Source organism: Stereum hirsutum, assembly GCF_000264905.1.
Source record: "Stereum hirsutum FP-91666 SS1 unplaced genomic scaffold STEHIscaffold_7, whole genome shotgun sequence".
Taxonomy (NCBI): domain Eukaryota; kingdom Fungi; phylum Basidiomycota; class Agaricomycetes; order Russulales; family Stereaceae; genus Stereum; species Stereum hirsutum.
The window spans coordinates 1,500,186-1,518,159 of NW_006763137.1; the positions used below are offsets into that span (position 1 = coordinate 1,500,186).

General features: G+C 54.0%; 5 protein-coding genes across 5 annotated transcripts; 3 read left to right on the forward strand and 2 right to left on the reverse strand.

Annotated features, from left to right (window-relative positions):
- Positions 1 to 284: 284 nt before the first annotated feature.
- STEHIDRAFT_111210 (FMN-linked oxidoreductase) lies at positions 285 to 1,719 on the forward strand (the record flags this gene model as incomplete). The annotated part of the gene is made up of 3 exons (XM_007304347.1): positions 285 to 659; positions 681 to 735; positions 809 to 1,719. 3 exons carry the CDS (start codon positions 285 to 287, stop codon positions 1,717 to 1,719), a joined length of 1,341 nt encoding a protein of 446 aa, XP_007304409.1.
- Positions 1,720 to 4,942: 3,223 nt separating this feature from the next.
- Positions 4,943 to 7,636, forward strand: STEHIDRAFT_121627 (uncharacterized protein). Its single transcript, XM_007304348.1, has 2 exons — positions 4,943 to 5,241; positions 5,754 to 7,636. The coding sequence occupies exons 1-2, from the start codon at positions 4,979 to 4,981 to the stop codon at positions 6,562 to 6,564; spliced, it is 1,074 nt and encodes a 357-aa protein (XP_007304410.1). The 5' UTR covers positions 4,943 to 4,978; the 3' UTR covers positions 6,565 to 7,636.
- Positions 7,637 to 11,511: 3,875 nt separating this feature from the next.
- Positions 11,512 to 13,354, reverse strand: STEHIDRAFT_157081 (uncharacterized protein; the record flags this gene model as incomplete). Its single annotated transcript, XM_007304349.1, has 4 exons — positions 11,512 to 12,471; positions 12,531 to 12,707; positions 12,771 to 13,205; positions 13,262 to 13,354. The coding sequence occupies 4 exons, from the start codon at positions 13,352 to 13,354 to the stop codon at positions 11,512 to 11,514; spliced, it is 1,665 nt and encodes a 554-aa protein (XP_007304411.1).
- Positions 13,355 to 13,462: 108 nt separating this feature from the next.
- STEHIDRAFT_157082 (uncharacterized protein) lies at positions 13,463 to 13,764 on the forward strand (the record flags this gene model as incomplete). Its single annotated transcript, XM_007304350.1, has 2 exons — positions 13,463 to 13,474; positions 13,531 to 13,764. The coding sequence occupies 2 exons, from the start codon at positions 13,463 to 13,465 to the stop codon at positions 13,762 to 13,764; spliced, it is 246 nt and encodes an 81-aa protein (XP_007304412.1).
- Positions 13,765 to 14,704: 940 nt separating this feature from the next.
- Positions 14,705 to 16,208, reverse strand: STEHIDRAFT_168692 (NADH oxidase; the record flags this gene model as incomplete). Its single annotated transcript, XM_007304351.1, has 2 exons — positions 14,705 to 15,698; positions 15,758 to 16,208. The coding sequence occupies 2 exons, from the start codon at positions 16,206 to 16,208 to the stop codon at positions 14,791 to 14,793; spliced, it is 1,359 nt and encodes a 452-aa protein (XP_007304413.1). The 3' UTR covers positions 14,705 to 14,790.
- Between the last annotated feature and the right edge of the window lie 1,766 nt (positions 16,209 to 17,974).

The following is a 17,974-nucleotide window of genomic DNA, read 5'->3' on the forward strand; positions in this document are numbered from 1 at the left end:
CTCGGCCGCCCATGATTCATCGACCGAATACTCGATACGCACACCAATTTATAACATCGCGGGACACTTTGCGCTCATGTCACTAGGAATCTGACTATCCACATCAACACGAGCTCATCCTTGAGAACTGGAACTCCACAGGCGCCGCTTCTATGACCAGACCAGGCCTTGTCAAAGAAACTATCAGCCGCAATGTGATCTTCCCAGGTCTTCATATATAAATAAAGCGAACAAGTACATACCCAACACTCACCCACCCACAGTCACCCACCCACACCACAACCATGACCGTGCGCTACCCCTCCGACGACGTCGACCCGACCCCGCTCTCTCAACCCCTACAATTCGCCTTCTCAGGCCGTACCGCCCCAAACCGTTTCCTCAAATCCGCCATGACCGAACGTCTCTGCACATGGTCCTCAACCAGTCTCGCCGCCCGAGGGATCCCGACGACGAACCTCGTGAACGTCTATCGGCGTTGGGGCGAAGGAGCGGTCGGGGTGTTGGTTTCTGGGAATGTTATGATCGACTATGAGCATATCGAAGCTGCGGGGAACGCGATCATTCCAAGAGACGCGAAGTTTGAGGGGGAGAGGTTCGAAGGGTTTAGAGATGTGGCGAGGGAGGCGAAGAGGTATGGGAGTTTGTTGGTTGCTCAGGTCAGTCATCCTGGACGACAGGTCCCCGACACGATGCAGGAACATCCTATCTCTGCGAGTGACATTCATTTGAAAGGTATGCATATCCATTCACGCAGGAAATTCATTTGATGGGTGGCTGACATGATGCCAACTGTGAATCGGGATAGGCACAGCCCTGGGCTCGACATTCGCTAAACCTCGCGCCGCGACACACGAAGAGATCGCGAACGTCGTCCAAGGCTTCGCCCACGCCGCCGAATATCTCGAGCGATCCGGTTTTGACGGTATCCAGCTGCACGGCGCGCACGGCTACCTCCTCGCCCAATTTCTCTCCCGAACGACCAACAAACGAACAGACGCCTATGGCGGCTCCCTCCGCAATCGTGCTCGCCTCGTCGTCGAAATCGGACAAGCGATCCGTAAAGTGACGTCTCCGAGATTCATACTCTGTATAAAGCTCAACAGCGTCGAATGGCAAGAGGGTGGGTTCGGTGTGGATGAGGCGAGGGAGGTATGCAAGATCTTGGAGGAGAACAGGTTCGATTTCGTCGAGCTTTCGGGAGGGACGTACGAGAAGCTCGTGTTTTATCATGAGAGGGAGAGCACGAAGAAGCGGGAAGCGTTCTTCATCGAGTTCGCGGAGAAGATCGTTCCGGGACTGTCGAAGACCAAGGTCTATGTTACCGGAGGGTTCAAAACGGTGGGGGCGATGGTGGAAGCTCTGAATACCGTCCCCGGAATCGGGATCGCACGTCCGCTTTGTCAGGAACCGTTGCTGTGCAAGGAGATTTTAGAGGGTAAGGTGAAGGGTGCGGTCGAGCAGAAGATCGACTTGACAGATGTTTCGTTGACGACTATAGCGGCAGGGGCGCAGATTAAGCAGCTAGGGAAGAATCAGGAGCCTATTGACCTGGGCGAGGAGAAGAATGTCGAGGTTTTCATGAGAGAGTTGAGCAAGTGGACGAATGCCCAGAAGAACAAAGCGGATGCAAGCGGTGGTCACAAGAAAGAAGCCGTTTATGGATTTATGGACCTCCCTGGTCCAGGAATCCCCGGATATGTCGAGGCGAAGTTGTAAAACCCTAGACCGAGCGAGCAGATATTTCTCGGTGTACTAGAAGTCAGTTTTTTTCCCCAATACAAGCCCACATGTGTAAGATTTGTAGTGTGTTTCAGACAAGCTTCAGGATGCATAACAAAGTCGACGAGAAACAAAGAAACAACAGCAAGCGCCAGCTCGGTACGAACATGTCAACCGGATCCACCCGATTGGCCGCCGTACGCGTGCCACAACCTTGGCCTGTGAATTCGAACCTCCTCTCGCCACCCACCCCCCTAAGTATTCACCCAGATTCACCCTCAAACATTGAAAATGACGTCATTCCCTCTCAATCGCACAGTGCTCCGCGACATCGCACGCGCAAACGGAACGGAAGCAAATTTCCTCGATCACCCCGAGTGAACATTGAACAATTTGACAAGTACTGTACGGTGACAGAGAGGATTGGCGATCACTGGCATTCTGCTGTGTCACGATCAAAATGTGTCCTTCTCATTGCCTATTATGGAGGCCACCTCTCGAAAACAAGGACGGCGGGCTGCTTTCGGTCTGTGGAAAGCCTCGGCGAGGAGAGAAAGCTGATAGACGAGATTTTTTGCGTGCTGAGATCTGTTGTAGGCAGTGAGTACTAGTAGAGCCCGGCGTCGCCTACATAAATCTTGATCTTTCAATCTTCCGACCGCCGCCCGACCGACCTGAAGTTTTCTGAGATTAAGTTAGAAGAGAAGACAAAGGCTCCGCATCCACATCAAAGACGACCTTCCTTTTCGAGCCCACCACACAACAAAACAAGCACGGCGTCCGTATAAGTAAAGCCTGTCTCCAGTCATATTGCAGTGATGCCGAATCTTTGAGTGAGACCGCAGCGGGCCCGCCCGCGAAAATCTGCGCATCTCGGGCTGTGGGTCGGCGATGGAAATGAATTACTTAGCGGAAGGCGAGATTATGGTAATAGCTTTGAGCTGCGATACGCTATAGCTAACGTTGTGGTTAGGCCTGTGTTGGACGATGTTAGTCCGGAGGACGCGAGGAGGAAAGGTTGACGCTGTACGGTTGCGGGCGACGGTCAAGATCAAGCCGTCTTCGAGCATCCCCCCTAAAAAATGGAAACTCATGGCCACTCAAAACCGTAGAAAAACGACGATGGACAAATTTTCTTGAAACACTCGCCGATCCTCCCAGCTCTGAATCATTAATTTCGATCTACGTGATCCGCGAATGCGTCGGGCGTCGAGTACACATAGGGGCTCAGTGAGGTGGTCTGACCGTGGCCCCTGTTCTCACTGCCATTAACCTCGACAAATATTCATGTTATTTGCGTAATTTACATGACAGTCGGCGAGCAGGGGCATCTCGGGATGGATGATTGATTCACGCCTCGATGTGCATTCTGCAACGATGACGACCAGCACCCATCGCCAACGAAGGATCATCCAGTGAATGATATTTGCCGCCGGAGCTCCTGTCTGTGATCCACCCGGCAGTTACTCCTCGTCTCCGATGTCGCCTCTGTGCCCCTCGTACGTGTGCGTTAGCGTGCTCGTGAGCTCCTAGAATTCGGAAACGATCATGTACTATAGCTACATACCGTCGCATACCGTCCTGGAGCTCTCTAGTGTCAGTAGCGCAAGTGGTGCATTTATCGCAAGGAAGAAAGAAAGGAATGATGATGTCGCAAAGGAGCTTGGTTGGGAGACATTGACAGGAGATCCTATCATAATTAATGGTCCAGGGAGTATCGACGTCACCGATAAGTCCGTCTATACATAGTCAATATTTGCAAACGTCGAGGAAGGTTGTTATATCATGTATAGTCGAGTATGATGCGCCGGTGGTGCGAGGCCAAAGAAGAAGCCCGAAAGTCGAGAACTGAGGAGCTTAAGATAGGACCGTTCGGAGGTAGTTAGTACTTGTACTGTAAACGCGTAAAGGACCCGGATGAGATTCAGACGATAGCAGCAATACATAGTCCAAGGATGGACCCAGAGTTTGATAGCCGGGCATTCAATGCAGTAGAGGCACATTCGTCCCTACTTACCGTCGCTCGACCGTAAGAAAAGACAACGGAAAGCTCGAAGGGGTAGGAGAGGCTCGAAAGGTACACCATGGACCGTCGTTCCGGGCGTCCGTATCTGTTTCTGGCGAACGATGATGATATTGGTCGTGGTTCGATAACCAATCCGTTCAACCGTTCAACCAGGGAAATGGAAGACCGGGGGAAGACGAAGGAGGAGGTTGACCGGCGGCGCGTGAGAAGAGGCTTGTAAGAGTGCAGCGCTGGAAGAGACGCGCAGGTACACGAAGAGAGATGAAACGAGCCAAGAATATGAGAAAGGAGAAGAGTCGCGAGGCGGAAATGAAAGGCAACAGGGATAGGACATGATGTCAATTCTCGTAAGTCGAGGATACTGGGTTCACGAATTCGTAATCATCGAGTTGGAGACAAGGTTCGACCTAGAATAGGCAGCACAGGCGAGGAAAAGATGGCCTGAAGCTGAAAGTAGATGCTCCACGGCATGTTGAGGAAAGTCCGCGTCTGGAACGGGTCGAATGATGAGATTTGGAGTGCGAAAGGTGGTAGTTCGTCCGTTCGGAAGATGAGGGTTCAGAGAGCATGGGAATGGTCTCGACCGGACTGTCGAGCATGACGGTGACGCATGTTGGAGCGACGAACGGGGACCCTGGAGGAGAGTGTGCGACCGGGATACGTACGGGGGTCGAATGCTGTGGGCAGTCGTGTATCTGAAGCAAAGATGAGTGTGAACGAGTCAGATAAACGTATTTGTGCAGGCGGCAGAGTGATGAACGCGGGGAAGTCGAGATGGCTTTGAAGCTGAGCAGGCAGGCATGATCCGGAGTATATTCCCCGGATGGCGCTCTTGAACGTTGTGGCGGGAGCAGCGCCCGTCCTGATTGGTGTTCCTGGGCCGTTCCGACCAGCGCCGAACCGGGTGCGGTCCGCCGTCGGTCTGTCACCAGCTTTCCTGCCAGCCTCGCCCCACCGTAAACGGCGAATGAGTGCTCACTCCCTCCTCTTCGTCAACCACCACCACCACCACCGTCAACCACAGTCCCCCGCCGTCGTTATCAACATCGTCGCCGACGACGCACTCAAGTCCGTCGTCGCCGTTCCGCACATCGCCGCCGCTCGCAGCACCATAGTCACCGCTGCTCACGCCCCTCCGATAATATCACACCGCAATTTTCGGTCTCCCTTTCCCCCTTTTCTTCTCATTTCATCCACCGACACTCTTACTCCCACCCTACCGGCCGCACGATGGCCAACTATCTTCCCCTTCTTCTCGTCTCTGTATCACATAATGCCGTACCCGACGATACCTCCCTCTCCACCCAGGCCCGCGGCCAAGTCGACTACCTCTCCCATGAGTGGCGTGAAGAGGACGTCTGGCGCTCCTGGCGCAATATGACCCGCCAGAAGAACGAGATCGCAAACGGCGCAAGGTTAGAGAACGCCTCATGGCGCACTTGGTGGAAACAGCGCAATAAGCTGAAGACCATTAGCCCGGAGACTCTGAACTGGTCAGTGTTATCTCCTTATTTTCACTCTCCCATTCCCTTCGTACACATCTCTTTCGATGTGCTGCACTCCGTTCTTTTGGGGCGCTGCCTATCAAATCACGCTGCGCCGATTGGACTCGGACGCCGTATCGCGCGGTCGCGTCGAGTTCCGTCCGGTGACATGGGTCCTGTCCTCTACCGTGCATGTCGTCCTCAGCCCTCGGTCCTCCTCGAACGTCGAAATTGCATGCATCCCTGGGTCCAGAGCAAGCATGGCGAGCACTGCTCATTTGCCTCCAAGCCCGGAACAAGGGCCTCATCTCCATTCTCCGGTATCCGATTCTCTCACCTCCGTGCACGGTGGCCCTAGCGCACACATCTACGGCGTCTGCTTATTTTGGCTTACGCATGTGCACATTTCACAACGAGACTCGCGCTATCGACCGTTATGATCGCAACTCCTCACTGCCTATTCGTTTTTTCCATCCTGATACTGATCTCATCCTTGTAAACTTTTTTTTCTCCCAATGCAGGCTGAAAGACTCGGACGTCACTTGGCTCTACGGACCCCTACACACTGCCGTCGATTGGTCTCCTCCCCCAAGACCTCCACCAGATCCTGACAGTGTCGGTAAAGTTCAGTCTGTTGAGGATCGTCTAGGACTCACAAGTCACGTTGGCATCATCCCCGGGCGGAAACCGATTCTCAAGCATCGGTCTATCGGTGAACTTCTCACCAATGCTCTACCTAACGCAGCAACGCCCGACGATAGTCCCGACGAGCTCGAGCCTATTGATGAAGATTACGAAGACGATTCTGAGGAGCCGCGGCCTCCACTGCTGCACACGAAGAGCGACACCAATATCACAAGATGGGCCGCACGTAATCATCCGTTGAGGAAGGACTCGCCTCCGCGTATCATAGCGCAACAGTCGCCGAGCGCAAACACGACCGAATTGTACGATGCTTCTGTCGACCAGAGGAATAACCCTCCAATCGTCGTCGAGCGCTCTGGCTCGAGTGATTCAGCCAGGGAGACGACGGGAGGGAGTTCGCAGGACTTGAACGGCCAGGCGAGGGCAGGTGGACAGAAGAAACATATCAGTTTCAATACGTTTGTCGAACAGTGCATCGCTATCGATTCGCCACCCAAGTCGAGCAGCTTCGGCGGCCGTAGGATGACCAGTCCGAAGGCCTATGACGAAGCGTACGACGAGGGGTCCGTTCCTTTTCCTCTTCTGCACGTTCGGTCCGCACGCTCATTGATTTTCCCTTCCTTCTCCTCGCGGGGGATTCCGCTCGTCGTCGTTCAGGTACGAAGAAGATTCAGAAGCGGCGTATAACGAAGACATCATGGAAGAGACCTCTTTCTCCGATCGACGGAACGCCGGGTCGGATTCAGACGAGGAAGAAGAGGAAGAAGAGGACGACGAAGATATCCTCGAGATGCGCACCTCGTCCACCCGCTCGCGCTCGTCCTCCTCTTCCCGTTCCCCGGGCAACAACGGCAGCGCTATGTCGCATTCGTATCCCGCACGTATGGTCCGCCCCGCCCTCGCGAGGACGAACTCGTCGGATAAGGAACATATGACGATCGCGCCGATCGCGCCTACGATCCTGAAGACCACGGGCGTTGGCAATCAGACGACGATGGGTTACGGCGGGCACGGCTATGGCCATGATGGTACGCCGGGTCAGATACCGTTGGTGAATCTGGTGTACGTCCCGCCGTGGAGTAATCCGAACGGGAACGGAAGCACGACTAGCAGTCCACCCATGCCTGAAGACGTCTATCGCCACTCCGAAGCTCGATTCAGTGTCGGCGGCAATAACGGCAATAACGCCAACAACGCCAACGCCAACAACAGGAACGCGTCGCCGAATTCCGCGTCCGGGTCGGGGTCCGCGCCTGGCTCGAGGTCGGCTTCAGGCTCGCCTTCGGATAAAGGGGGAGAGGAGGTTTCGCCCGTGCCGAGCGTGGAGGTGATGCCGCCGCCGGCGCAGTATGCGGGGAGCGCGACGAGCTCTGGGTCGAATTCGCCGAGTTCGCCGTATGCGTATTCGAGTGGGGTTACGGGGCCGGGGATTAATGGGGGGAGGACGCTGGTTGGGGCGGGGATTATGAATAAGATTCTTGGGGAGGGGGCGAGGGTTGGGGTCGTTGTGGGTGGTGTCGGTGGTGGTAGTGGTAGTGGAATCAATAGTAATGGGGGTGGAGGTGGTGGGGGAAGTGCTATTGGGATTGGGATTGGGTCGAGGAGTTCGTCGAGTTTGGAGGATGAGATGGATGTGGATGAGGAGGACGGGATCGATGAGGATGTGGATAAGAAGAGGATGGAGAGGGATTTGTTGAGGGAGAGGGAGAGGGAAATCGAGCGTGAGCGGGAGAGGGAGAAGGAGAGGAAGCAGGTGCATCAGGAGGTGGACGAGCATGATTATTTCGGGGGCACGGGCGACTTGAAGGAGAGTGCGGTGATGGTCGTGGGTGGGCTGAAGGAGAGCGGGAGCGCGGTGAGGAAAAAGAAGGAGAGTGTGGAGAGAAATTTGGCGCAGGCGGAGGTGGAGGCGGGGTTTGGGCCCGGGGTGGAGAGGGAGTCGAAACCGGTGGTGGCGTTGGACGAAAAGGCGGTTATGGATCGGAAAAAGGAGAAAGAGAGGATTAAGGAAAGGGAGAGGGAGAGGAGTAGGACGCCTTCGCATGGCGAGCAAGAGAATCTGATGGATGTCGATCCACCATTAACACCCACATCTCAGGTCCCTATTCCTTCCTCCGCATCATCCTCACCCGTCTCTCCTACCTCAACATCCGCCGCCGCCACCACCGCCACCCCACCACACTCCCAACCCGTCCCCGTTCCCATCCCCCGTTCTTCCACCACCAACTCATCCTCCGCTCAATCCATCCACGGCTACGGAATCGAAACCTCGCTCCTCTCACCGCCTTCCTCTCCCTTCCTCCCCTCACCCACCTTCTCCCGTGGTCGTTCCTCCGCCTCGTCACCCCGCAACCTCTCCATCGACCGCGACGAGCCTAGTTCGCAATCCCACTCAAGGGGCCGCTCTATCACTCGGAGCTCGTCGTACTCGGATAGGGAGAGGAGCGGGAGTCGAGTTAGTTCGCCACTTGGGATCGCGTTGGCGGGGGGCGTGTCGCCACCGAATGGAAAGGCGATTCTTCCTTCGTCTGTTTCGGGGTCTTCCTCCGGGTCGGTGTCGGGATCGAAATTGTATGATAAGGACGGGAGGGAGAGTAAAGAGGTTGGAGGGAGTTTGAGGGAGACGAGGGGCGTGGTCAGGGGGAGGATCGGGAGGAAGGTGAATGAGAGTATTTCACCGCCTGGCCAAGGGGGAGTGGGCGTGAATGGGAATGGGGGGACGCCGGCGAGTTTGGATGCGGCTTCGGAGGGGCTTTGGAGGGATGCGGTGGAGAGGAGTCCGTCGAGTTCGTCGATTGCGGGGTCGTCGGTGGCGGGGTCTGTGTCGGGATCGGTGAATGGTTCGGTGGCAGGATCTGTGAATGGCTCGGCAGCTGGATCTGGATCTGGGTATGGCGCTCAGGCTGGGATGGGAGCGAATTCGAACAATTCGAGCTCTTCGACGGTCGGTCCTACGCATACGAACACCAACGCGAACACAAACACCACCGGCGTCAACGGAAACGCGGTCGGCCATGTCACAAAGGAGAACACGAAGTTGGCGATGAATATTCCGATTCCGATCCCGGAGGCGATCATGGAAGAGGAGGAGAACGCGAGGTCGAGGATGCCGACGCCGGCGAATTCTCCGGTTAGGGCGTTCAAGACGACGCCTGTTTATCCTTCGGATGGGTCTACAACTCCCAATGGCAACGCGGATTCCAGCTCTTTGGACAAGTGTCAACCTCAGCCTTCGACAACGTCGTCTCCAGCGCCGTCGAAAGTCAACTCGACGTCTGGTGCCGCTGGTCCTAGTACGCCTTCGAAACCTTCCGGCTCGAAATCAACACCGAGTCCGCCGCCGATGTTGAAGGGCGTCGGACAGCCAAGTACGGCGACGTCGAACGAGAAGGCGGCTGCTGCTGTTCGGAGTGCGTCCGATTCGTCGTCCGCGAGTGCGACGTCACCCATTAGTCCTGCCGAGAGGAGTCTTTCGAGTCCGCATGGGAAGGAGAAGGGTGGGGTGGTTCCGAATGGTGCGAAGAATCATGGAGAGAGGGAGAGGGAGGCTGAGCATGGGTTGCTTGGGAGGGCGGCGGATATGGCGACGAGTGCGAGGGGGTTCTGGGGGAGTATTTGGGGTGGGGGTGGGGGGAGTTAATGCAAATGATGGGGTGGTGGTGAAGAGAGGGAGGGAGGGCATGGTGTGAGTGAGGTTTAGGTGTGTTTATGGCGCGAGATAATTGGACTCGAGGTGCGTTTTTTTGGCCGCTTATCGCTCGGGTGGCTCGGTTTGTGTGGTCTTGGCTGTTGGCTGATCGCGTTCTTTGTTTGTTTGCGTGCAGGTTTTCGTTGTCGCTAGTACATACACATTCTTCTTATCATTCTGCTGTTTCGATCATTTATTCGCCATTCCTGCCTTGTTCAATCTTCATCTTACATCTTCATACTCTTCCTGTTCTTTCTGTCTCACATCCTCATTCCCCTTCTTCGTTTCCTTGGCTCGGTTTCGGTCTCGGTTAATGCGTGGCTAGTCATAGTCTGTTGTTACCTTTTTCTTCTTGTTCCCCTGGCTTCCAGCAACCCTCTCTCGGCTTCGATGTTCTCATGTTTCTTGTTTCGTGTTTCGTGTCTCGTGTCCCGTGTTTCGATGGCAATCCGTCTCGGCCCAGCGTCATCCTATTCCCCCTTCTCATACTCATACTCAAGACTGCTACTCATTCCAATTCCCATTCCCATCTCTGTCTCTTCAAGCTTCATTTCCATTTCAACTCCCAAGTCTCGTTTTACGTCCATATTTGTCTGAGCCCGTCGTGGGGTGCTTGCATATACGATCGCTGCGGCTCGTGACCAGCCTCGATGCGGCTCTAAGAGTCTAAACTCTACATAACTCCTTACAGTCTGTCGACTTAGTTTGTTGTGGGACGTCAGTTTGTACGTTACGGGTTTTCCCACTTCCACTTCCACTTTTACTGCAGACACCTATTTCGCGCGGTATAATTTCAATTCGAGCGATGTGCTTTTCGTGCAGCCTTTTTTCGATTAGTTGATTGATTGCGTGCATTCGTTCGTTTCGTTCGCTCGTTCGCTCGTTCGACTTTGATTCGTTTTTCGGTAGTGTGAGCGGTCCCGGGTGGCCTGTTGCTCATACCCTTCAGTTGAATTCTGTTCACGTTCATGTCTTGACGTTGATGATACGTACGTTCATGAGTTTTATTTCTTCCTTGATGAGTCGTCCACTGAATACGCCCGCCCGCTCTACATACTTACTGACTGACCCTACGAACTCTCAATGTCCCGTTGAACTTGATTGATTTCCGATTCCATTCCCGTTCACATCTTCGTCTTTCATCTCGTTACTAGTCTGCTGATGCTACATTGTCGTGTCATGTCGTGTCCCTCGCTCCGTTCAAATCAATCGACTACTAGTAGAGTTCGCGTGCATACAATACATAGCTGCGTCGTGCATCATGATATGGCTCTCCGGTGTTTGGACGATGATTCAGAAACAGAGGATGCTTGCTTGTTTATCTATGAGAGGATTATTTTTGCTTGGTTTCCTTTGTGTAATTCGAGCAAATATGGTCTGATAGAATGTCTTTGGGTATATGGCGAGGTGCATGTAAGTCTCAGGGTGGCGCCACAGGGCTCCTGAGAGGCGGGTTCCGATGATATCGATTGCCGTTGATGGGGTTTTAACTTGGCACTCCATCCCCTGCAAGTCATATTTTATTTCAGAAACCCAACGAGAAAGTTACCATACACAACTTGGCCGTTTGATGGCCCTCGGTAGACAAGGTTGAACGCATAAAATGATGAAGCGGTCTTTGTTGATTGTGGCTCTTTGAAATGGAGTTGCTTGGCAGAACGTACAGAGCCAAGTTGTGGGTGCAGAGCACGTGGGCGAGGTAAATTGGGTCGTGCCACTCCGTGCGGCGTTCCCCCTCGTCTCGTTCCTCGTTTCCCTTCCCTCTGCCCTCTTTCTTCCCCCCCGTTTCCACGTCTGCTCTCGTGTGCTCTCGTCTTGCCGTCTTTTCTGTCTAGTTGTGATTTGGGACTGGCTTCGGACGCTCTGACTTTTATACACTCTCCTTTATTGGACAGACGTCTTCTTGAGAAACTCCTGACGGCTTCTTTGTTTAACGAACATGAAAATCAGTCAAAAGATTGAGCAGGCTGCGAAGGAGGATAAGGTCTGGTGGTCCTTTGAGTACTTCCCGCCACGAACTGCCCAGGTGTGTGCTTTTCTTCGTGTCCATGACCTTTCATGACCGCTAAATGCCTGTGAATCCAGGGCTTGCAAAACCTCCTAGACCGGATAGAGCGCATGCGCCAGCTAGGCCCGGAGTTCATCGATATCACTTGGTGTGTTTCTCTCATTGATTTCTGCCCGTGAGACTTGTGAAACGAATGGAAGTGCAGGAACGCGGGTGGACGGACGTCTGACCTCACCTCCGAGCTGGTGAAGACATGCCAAAGCTTGATCGGTATCGAGACATGCATGCATCTCACTTGCACGAACATGCCGAGGGAAAAGGTCGACATTGCTCTCCGGGTACGTCCTGCTTTCTTTTCCCTTTCCCATTCCCGTCTCGTGACTACCCGACTGAAGTTCCCCACGCCTACTTCTTCCAGGATGCGAAACATTTCGGCTGCCGCAACGTCCTTGCACTTCGCGGTGACCCACCACAAGGAAAGGATGAATGGGAGGCTGTCGACGGTGGCTTCGCCCATGGTATCGACCTCGTCCGCCACATCCGTAAAGAGTACGGCGACTACTTCGACATTGCCGTCGCAGGTTTCCCACAGAACCAGCTCCTGCCACCCGAAGAACGTGCTCGTGAACACCTTCTGGTAAACGTAACCATTACGAGGACCCCATCCAAAGACCTTATCGTCACTGCTCGCCCCGTTAACGGCGGGTTGAGAGTTAATGGTCAAGAAACCGAGCTCATTCATCTTCGCAAGTTGGCCAGCGATGGCGGACGTCTCCGTCAAGAGTCCCTGGTCAGACCACGGAAGGGCGGACAATTCGTTCTTACAGAATTTAGAGAAGAGTTGGGCGATGTCTGCGGGGGTTTCCGGGTGGCCCCACAGCTTGAGAGCATCCTCTTTCTACATTCCGCCGTCAGATTTCAGGTCACTTCTCGAAAAAAGAGTGCGCCGCTACTTACCGTTTGCTTGATCCATACGCCGTAACCGTCAAGTTCACCGTAAGCGGGACTGCGAGAATCACCGAAACGACCGTTGGGGTACTCGTCCCAGTTCTCGGTACGGGAGAGGTAGGACTTTGTCCGGTTGGCCCAAAAGATAGGACGAATGCTTTCTTGTCGCCGTGTGGGAGTGAGAGACTAGCACGAGTGTGGCGTCAGTCTCCAAAGAAGTACGCCACATGACAGAATAACGGAACTGACCTGCCGCCAAGGCAGAGGCTTGATCGTCTCCACCCTCGGAACGAAGTTCAGTTCCTCAAGCAGCATCTTCGTCCCCCTTTCGAGGTTCATGGTGTAGAAATGGAGGCCGCGAATTCCCACATCCGCCTGCAAGATCCTCTTACAGAGCTCTGCGACCAACTTAGTCCCGATCTCCCTGACCTTCTCGTCATCATTCTTGTATGGCTCGAGCGCATCGAGGTACGACTGTGGGATTTTCGTCTTCGCGAGACTCGTCGCCCTGTGGAACCCGTTCCACGTCTGGATCGGGTTAATTCCCGGGACGATGGGGATAGTGATCCCCGCCGCGCGGACCTCCTTGACCCACTCGATGAACATGTCGACGTCATAGAACATCTGCGTAAAAATGAAGTTCACGCCCGCGTCGATCTTCTCCTTGAGGAACTTCATCGGACTCTTCTCTTATCTATGTAAAACAGCCGTATTGATCGAATCGCTGGTGTCAGGCATACCTTGAATTCTTCGTGTCTCCCGAACTCCTCGCCGTTCTTGTGCCCCATCTCGAGAAGGACTCCAGCATCACATATCATGTTATCAACAAGCATGGAGACTTGAGGACGAACACGACTACCCAGGGTCCTAATGCCGTCACCTGGGGTGTCTTCCCTGGAAAGGAGATCGTTCAACCTACCGTCGTAGAAGCAATCAGTTTCATGGCATGGAAGGTAAGCCAACATGAAAGTCGACTAATACGATGACACTAAGGTGAAAACTATCGCAGGACGAGGCATACGAGCTTGGCCACCAGTGGGCTAAGCTCTACGAGGCCGATTCTCCCTCTCGCAAGTTGATCTCCGACATGATGAACAAGTTCCTACTCGTCAACGTCGTTCACAACAACTTCATGACCCCGGACGCCATTTTTGAGCCTTTCTTCAGGGCTGGAGCCGAATTCGCCGCTGCACCGTCTCACCCGACTGTTAACGGCACGACCAACGGGCATGCCGCAAACTAATCGACTCTTCGAAACGTCACGCATTCTACTTCTACCTCTTTATTCATTCTTTTTTACCATCCCCTGTGCTCCTCCTTGTGCTCGCTCCCCTTTCTTTTATTTTGCTTTCTCTCCCAAAATGTATTTTTTGCGCACCTGCTCTGCTATCCTGTTGCATATCGGGTTCAACCCCCGTTGTTCTATATTCATCCATCTGTCGCACTCTACATCAATCGCTCAACCGCATCTACCGTACTCATTCAATGTCTCATCACATTACCCGGGCCCTTGGACCCAACCTCTTGCATCCCTTTTGCTTAGTGCTCCGGTCTACCATCTAATATATATGTACTCACTCGCTGCATCCATCTCTGCATCAACTGCATCTCCTCCCTTTGCATCCAACTGCATATTCACATTATTCATCCCATCCCCCTTCCCTTCTCTGCGCCCCTTCCCTCACGTACCTAGCCTCTCATGCATCTGTCTTTTCCCATAATCTACACGTTATCCCCTTCCCTCCGCCCGCCCGCCTTACACCTCTTCTATTCACCCACGGAATATATCATTGCCTCAACGCATGTCACGCCATTCACATCAGCCCTCCGGGGCACTTCGACACCCTTCTTCCTTCTCTTTACTTACGGATATCATTCGTGGGTATGGTTCGCCGTCATAATGTTACGTGTCCTTTGGGACCGTCTTTTTGACGATTTTCTTCGGCCTCGTTTCACATTCTGGATCCCGTCAAGCATGATCTTGATGGACTTGTGGTTTGGTTTCGTTAATTTCGCCACATTGTGCTGGCGTCCCGCAGCTCACTTGGCGGTTCCCCCCGCTGTGAACGGTAGGAGTTTCGAACGTCTGGTTGCTACTGACTTTTTCATAATTCCAGATACGAACCTTCCGAATTCTCCCAAAGCGTCTATACGAGCGAAGTAGCTTAAGGTAAGCTTGCTTCCCTCTACGCGTTCATTATGCTCAAAAAATGCTACGTAGACAATCGCTACACTACGACGCCATTAGCGTTCCAACAGAAGGCCCGGACTACGCCTCAACATAAGGCGTGGCGGCAGACAAGTCCGGGAACCAATATATCGCACCGTCTTTGCGTCCACGGAGCGACGCGCCACCTTCCACCTGCCCACCCTGCGCCTTCTGCCATGCCGTCACATCCTTCTGGAAAGCTGCCATCTCCTCCTCAGAGCTCAGATCCACGGGCTCGTAGTCCTTACTGATATGCCTCAACAACGCTCCCGCCCCCAGATTCGACGCCCCGATATCGTTAATGTCGAACCTCTGCTGGATCGCACCCTTCACCTTCCCCGACAAGATATCCCTACACAGACGCGGCTCCTGGCACAACGTACGCGCCAGGCCGACAGCATCGACAGTTTCCAACGCCTTGACCATCGCCCAAGCAGTCTTGAATCCACCCGTGACGTAGACCCTCGTCTTGGATAATGCCGGCACGATCTTTTCCGCGAACTCGATGAAGAACGCCTCCCTCTTCCTCGTACTCTCCCGCTTATACGTCCATCCCAAAGCCTCGTACGTTCCTCCCGACAGCTCCACGAAGTCGAACGTGTTCTCCTCCAAGATCCTGCACACCTCCTTCGCCTCCTCCACCTGCAGCCCGCCCTCCTGGAACTCCTGGCTGTTGAGCTTGATGCCGAGGATGAAGGATGGGGAGGTGGCTTTACGGATGGCTTGGGCGATCTCGACGATGATGCGAGTACGGTTGGTGAGCGAGCCGCCGTACTGGTCTGTCCGTTTGTTGGTGGTCTGCGCGAGGAATTGGGCGATGAGGTAGCCGTGGGCGCCGTGCAGCTGGATACCGTCGAAGCCGGCCTTTTCGAGATAGAGGGCAGCATGGGCGAATCCGTTCACGATGTTCTGTATGTCCTCGAGTGTGGCGGCACGCGGCTTCGCGAATGTCAAGCCGATAACACTGCCTATACATGAAGTGGGTCAGTAAGGCGCGTCGTAGGGATGGGAAGAAACAGGAACATACCATGCAGCTGAATGTCGCTCGCAGAGATGGGATGTTCCTGGACCGTATCAGGGACTTGTCGTCCAGGATGGCTAACCTGCCCCACGAACAAACTCCCATGCTTCTTCCCCTCGCTCGCCGCCTCCTTAAACCTCTCGAACCTCTCGCCCTCAAACTTCTCGTTCTTGGTTATAATGGCGTTCCCCGCCGCCTCGAGATGGTCGTACTCGATCTGAATATTGCCAGAGAGCATGAGACCGATTTGACCTTCGCCCCATCGTCGGTAGAGGTTGACGTAGTTGGAAGACGGGACTCCGCGAGCGGGTAGGTCGGTGGGGTGGAAGGAGGAGAGACGTTCGGTCATGGCAGATTTTAGGAAACGGTTGGGAGCGGTACGGCCTGAGAAGGTGAAATGGAGGGGTTGACCAAGAGGAGCGGGATCAACATCCTCGGAGGGCCAGCGGGCTGACATTGTTGGGATGGTGGTATTCGAGGGGAGGGACGGTGATGATGCTATTGTGAGGAGAGCTGTAGAGCTATTGAGGACACTCGGTGAGGTCTGAAGAAACCGTTCGCGCTCCTTTTATATGGACGGATGCATTGGAGTCGAAGTCCCGACGCAGTATTCAGCATAGGGACCGAGGCTAGGTTTGCGACAAATACTTGTTTGGCGGAAGAACCTTTCTGCCTATGCTCGGGCTGGATCGCGGCTGCCGGGAGTTGCGCTGCAGCTGACATTGATAATGAGACCTCTGTATCGCCGACTTTGTCACGCAAGTTTTCTCGTTATGTCCGTCTCGGACAGGCTCTGTGCGTGATTTATCACCGATGGAAGCGATTTGGCGTCGATTGTTGGCGCTTGCAGGGGTCTGACTCAATGTTCCGCCGTCGGAATGCTGGGAAAATATTGCAGTAACTCTGCTTACTTTGGTGCTAGGACTATACGTACACTGCCAGACACCACTGATACTCTGCGACTCTCAAGGCGTGTTCTGGAGAATGACTCCACCGGGCGTCCTTGTATGCATCTGCTTCACACCGGATGTGCAAGCAACTTGTTGGAAGGAAATACTTGTCCGATCATCAGGCTCGCGACTGGACCACCCTTTTCCAACGGTGGCCCAACTGCGTCCACTTATCTGAGATGCTTTGAGCTTTAGTCGCACCTTCAGAAGTTCTGATCGTCGGTTCTCCATGTTTTCGCCCTTCGCACGGTCACGTACTCTGTCCTTACATTGTCAGTCTTCGCCCTTCAGAAGTGCCATTCTTTTCGCCTGTACGTCCTTCATCCCTTCGCTCTTTATACTCTTAGCCGTTGGCCTTGTATTCTCTTGACCCAAGAACAAGAATGAGGTGCTCGATAGAATGTCAACAAATGCGAAGAAGGACGAGAACAGAACGTTCTATCCGGTCACATCAGGGCCTCGCTAACGTCTTATAGACACAGAGGGATGGTGTTCTGTGCCCGAAAGCCGACGCCAGAACGGGAGAAAGAGGGAGTCTATGACCGGATAGTTGAGTGGGTAGATGGGTGGTATAGCGTGTGCCTGAGAGATCGCAGAAGTGGTGGCTAAGTAGATGGGTGCGAGTGAGAAAGTGGTATGAAGGATTGGATGTGAATCCAGAGCCTTCTGAGAATAAACGAAAGAACGCACCATCTCACCAAAAGAACATAAGTAACTGGCGTCTGTTAGCTTCCCTCGACGATCCGAAGAGCGGAGGTACTAGTCCCCTGGGCCACGGAGAGGCCGACGCCATACCAGGGGAGGATGCACACCGGAAGGGCCGATACGCAGACACATTCCCCCAGCAAGACCCCGGTCGAGGCGCAAGCTAGAAGGGTACACGTATCGACACATTCCTCCGGGTGCAGAGCCTATTAAGGACAGCAAGCTAGATAAGAAGAGTAGATGAGAAGAGGGGGGGATGAGGGAGAGGGGTGTCGAGAGAGGGGTGCTGGTGTGAACTTAGGCCAGAAATGGCGGGCCTTTTATAGGTTTGTCCTGAACTGAAGGACGGCAGTCTGAGATGTAATGATATCCTGGTCGAAGGCAGTCTGTACGTGAGGTCGGTATCCGGCGAAACCAGAGGACGAGGCGGACGGGTGAGACACGAGGGGCCGGATGGTTGTAAGTCGAGTCGCTTCGACACGTCTCGATCGCGACTACTACATTGATATGGAAGTCCATGTGATTCGCGGACAAACAGTTTAACTGACTGAGACAGAGAAATGTAGTC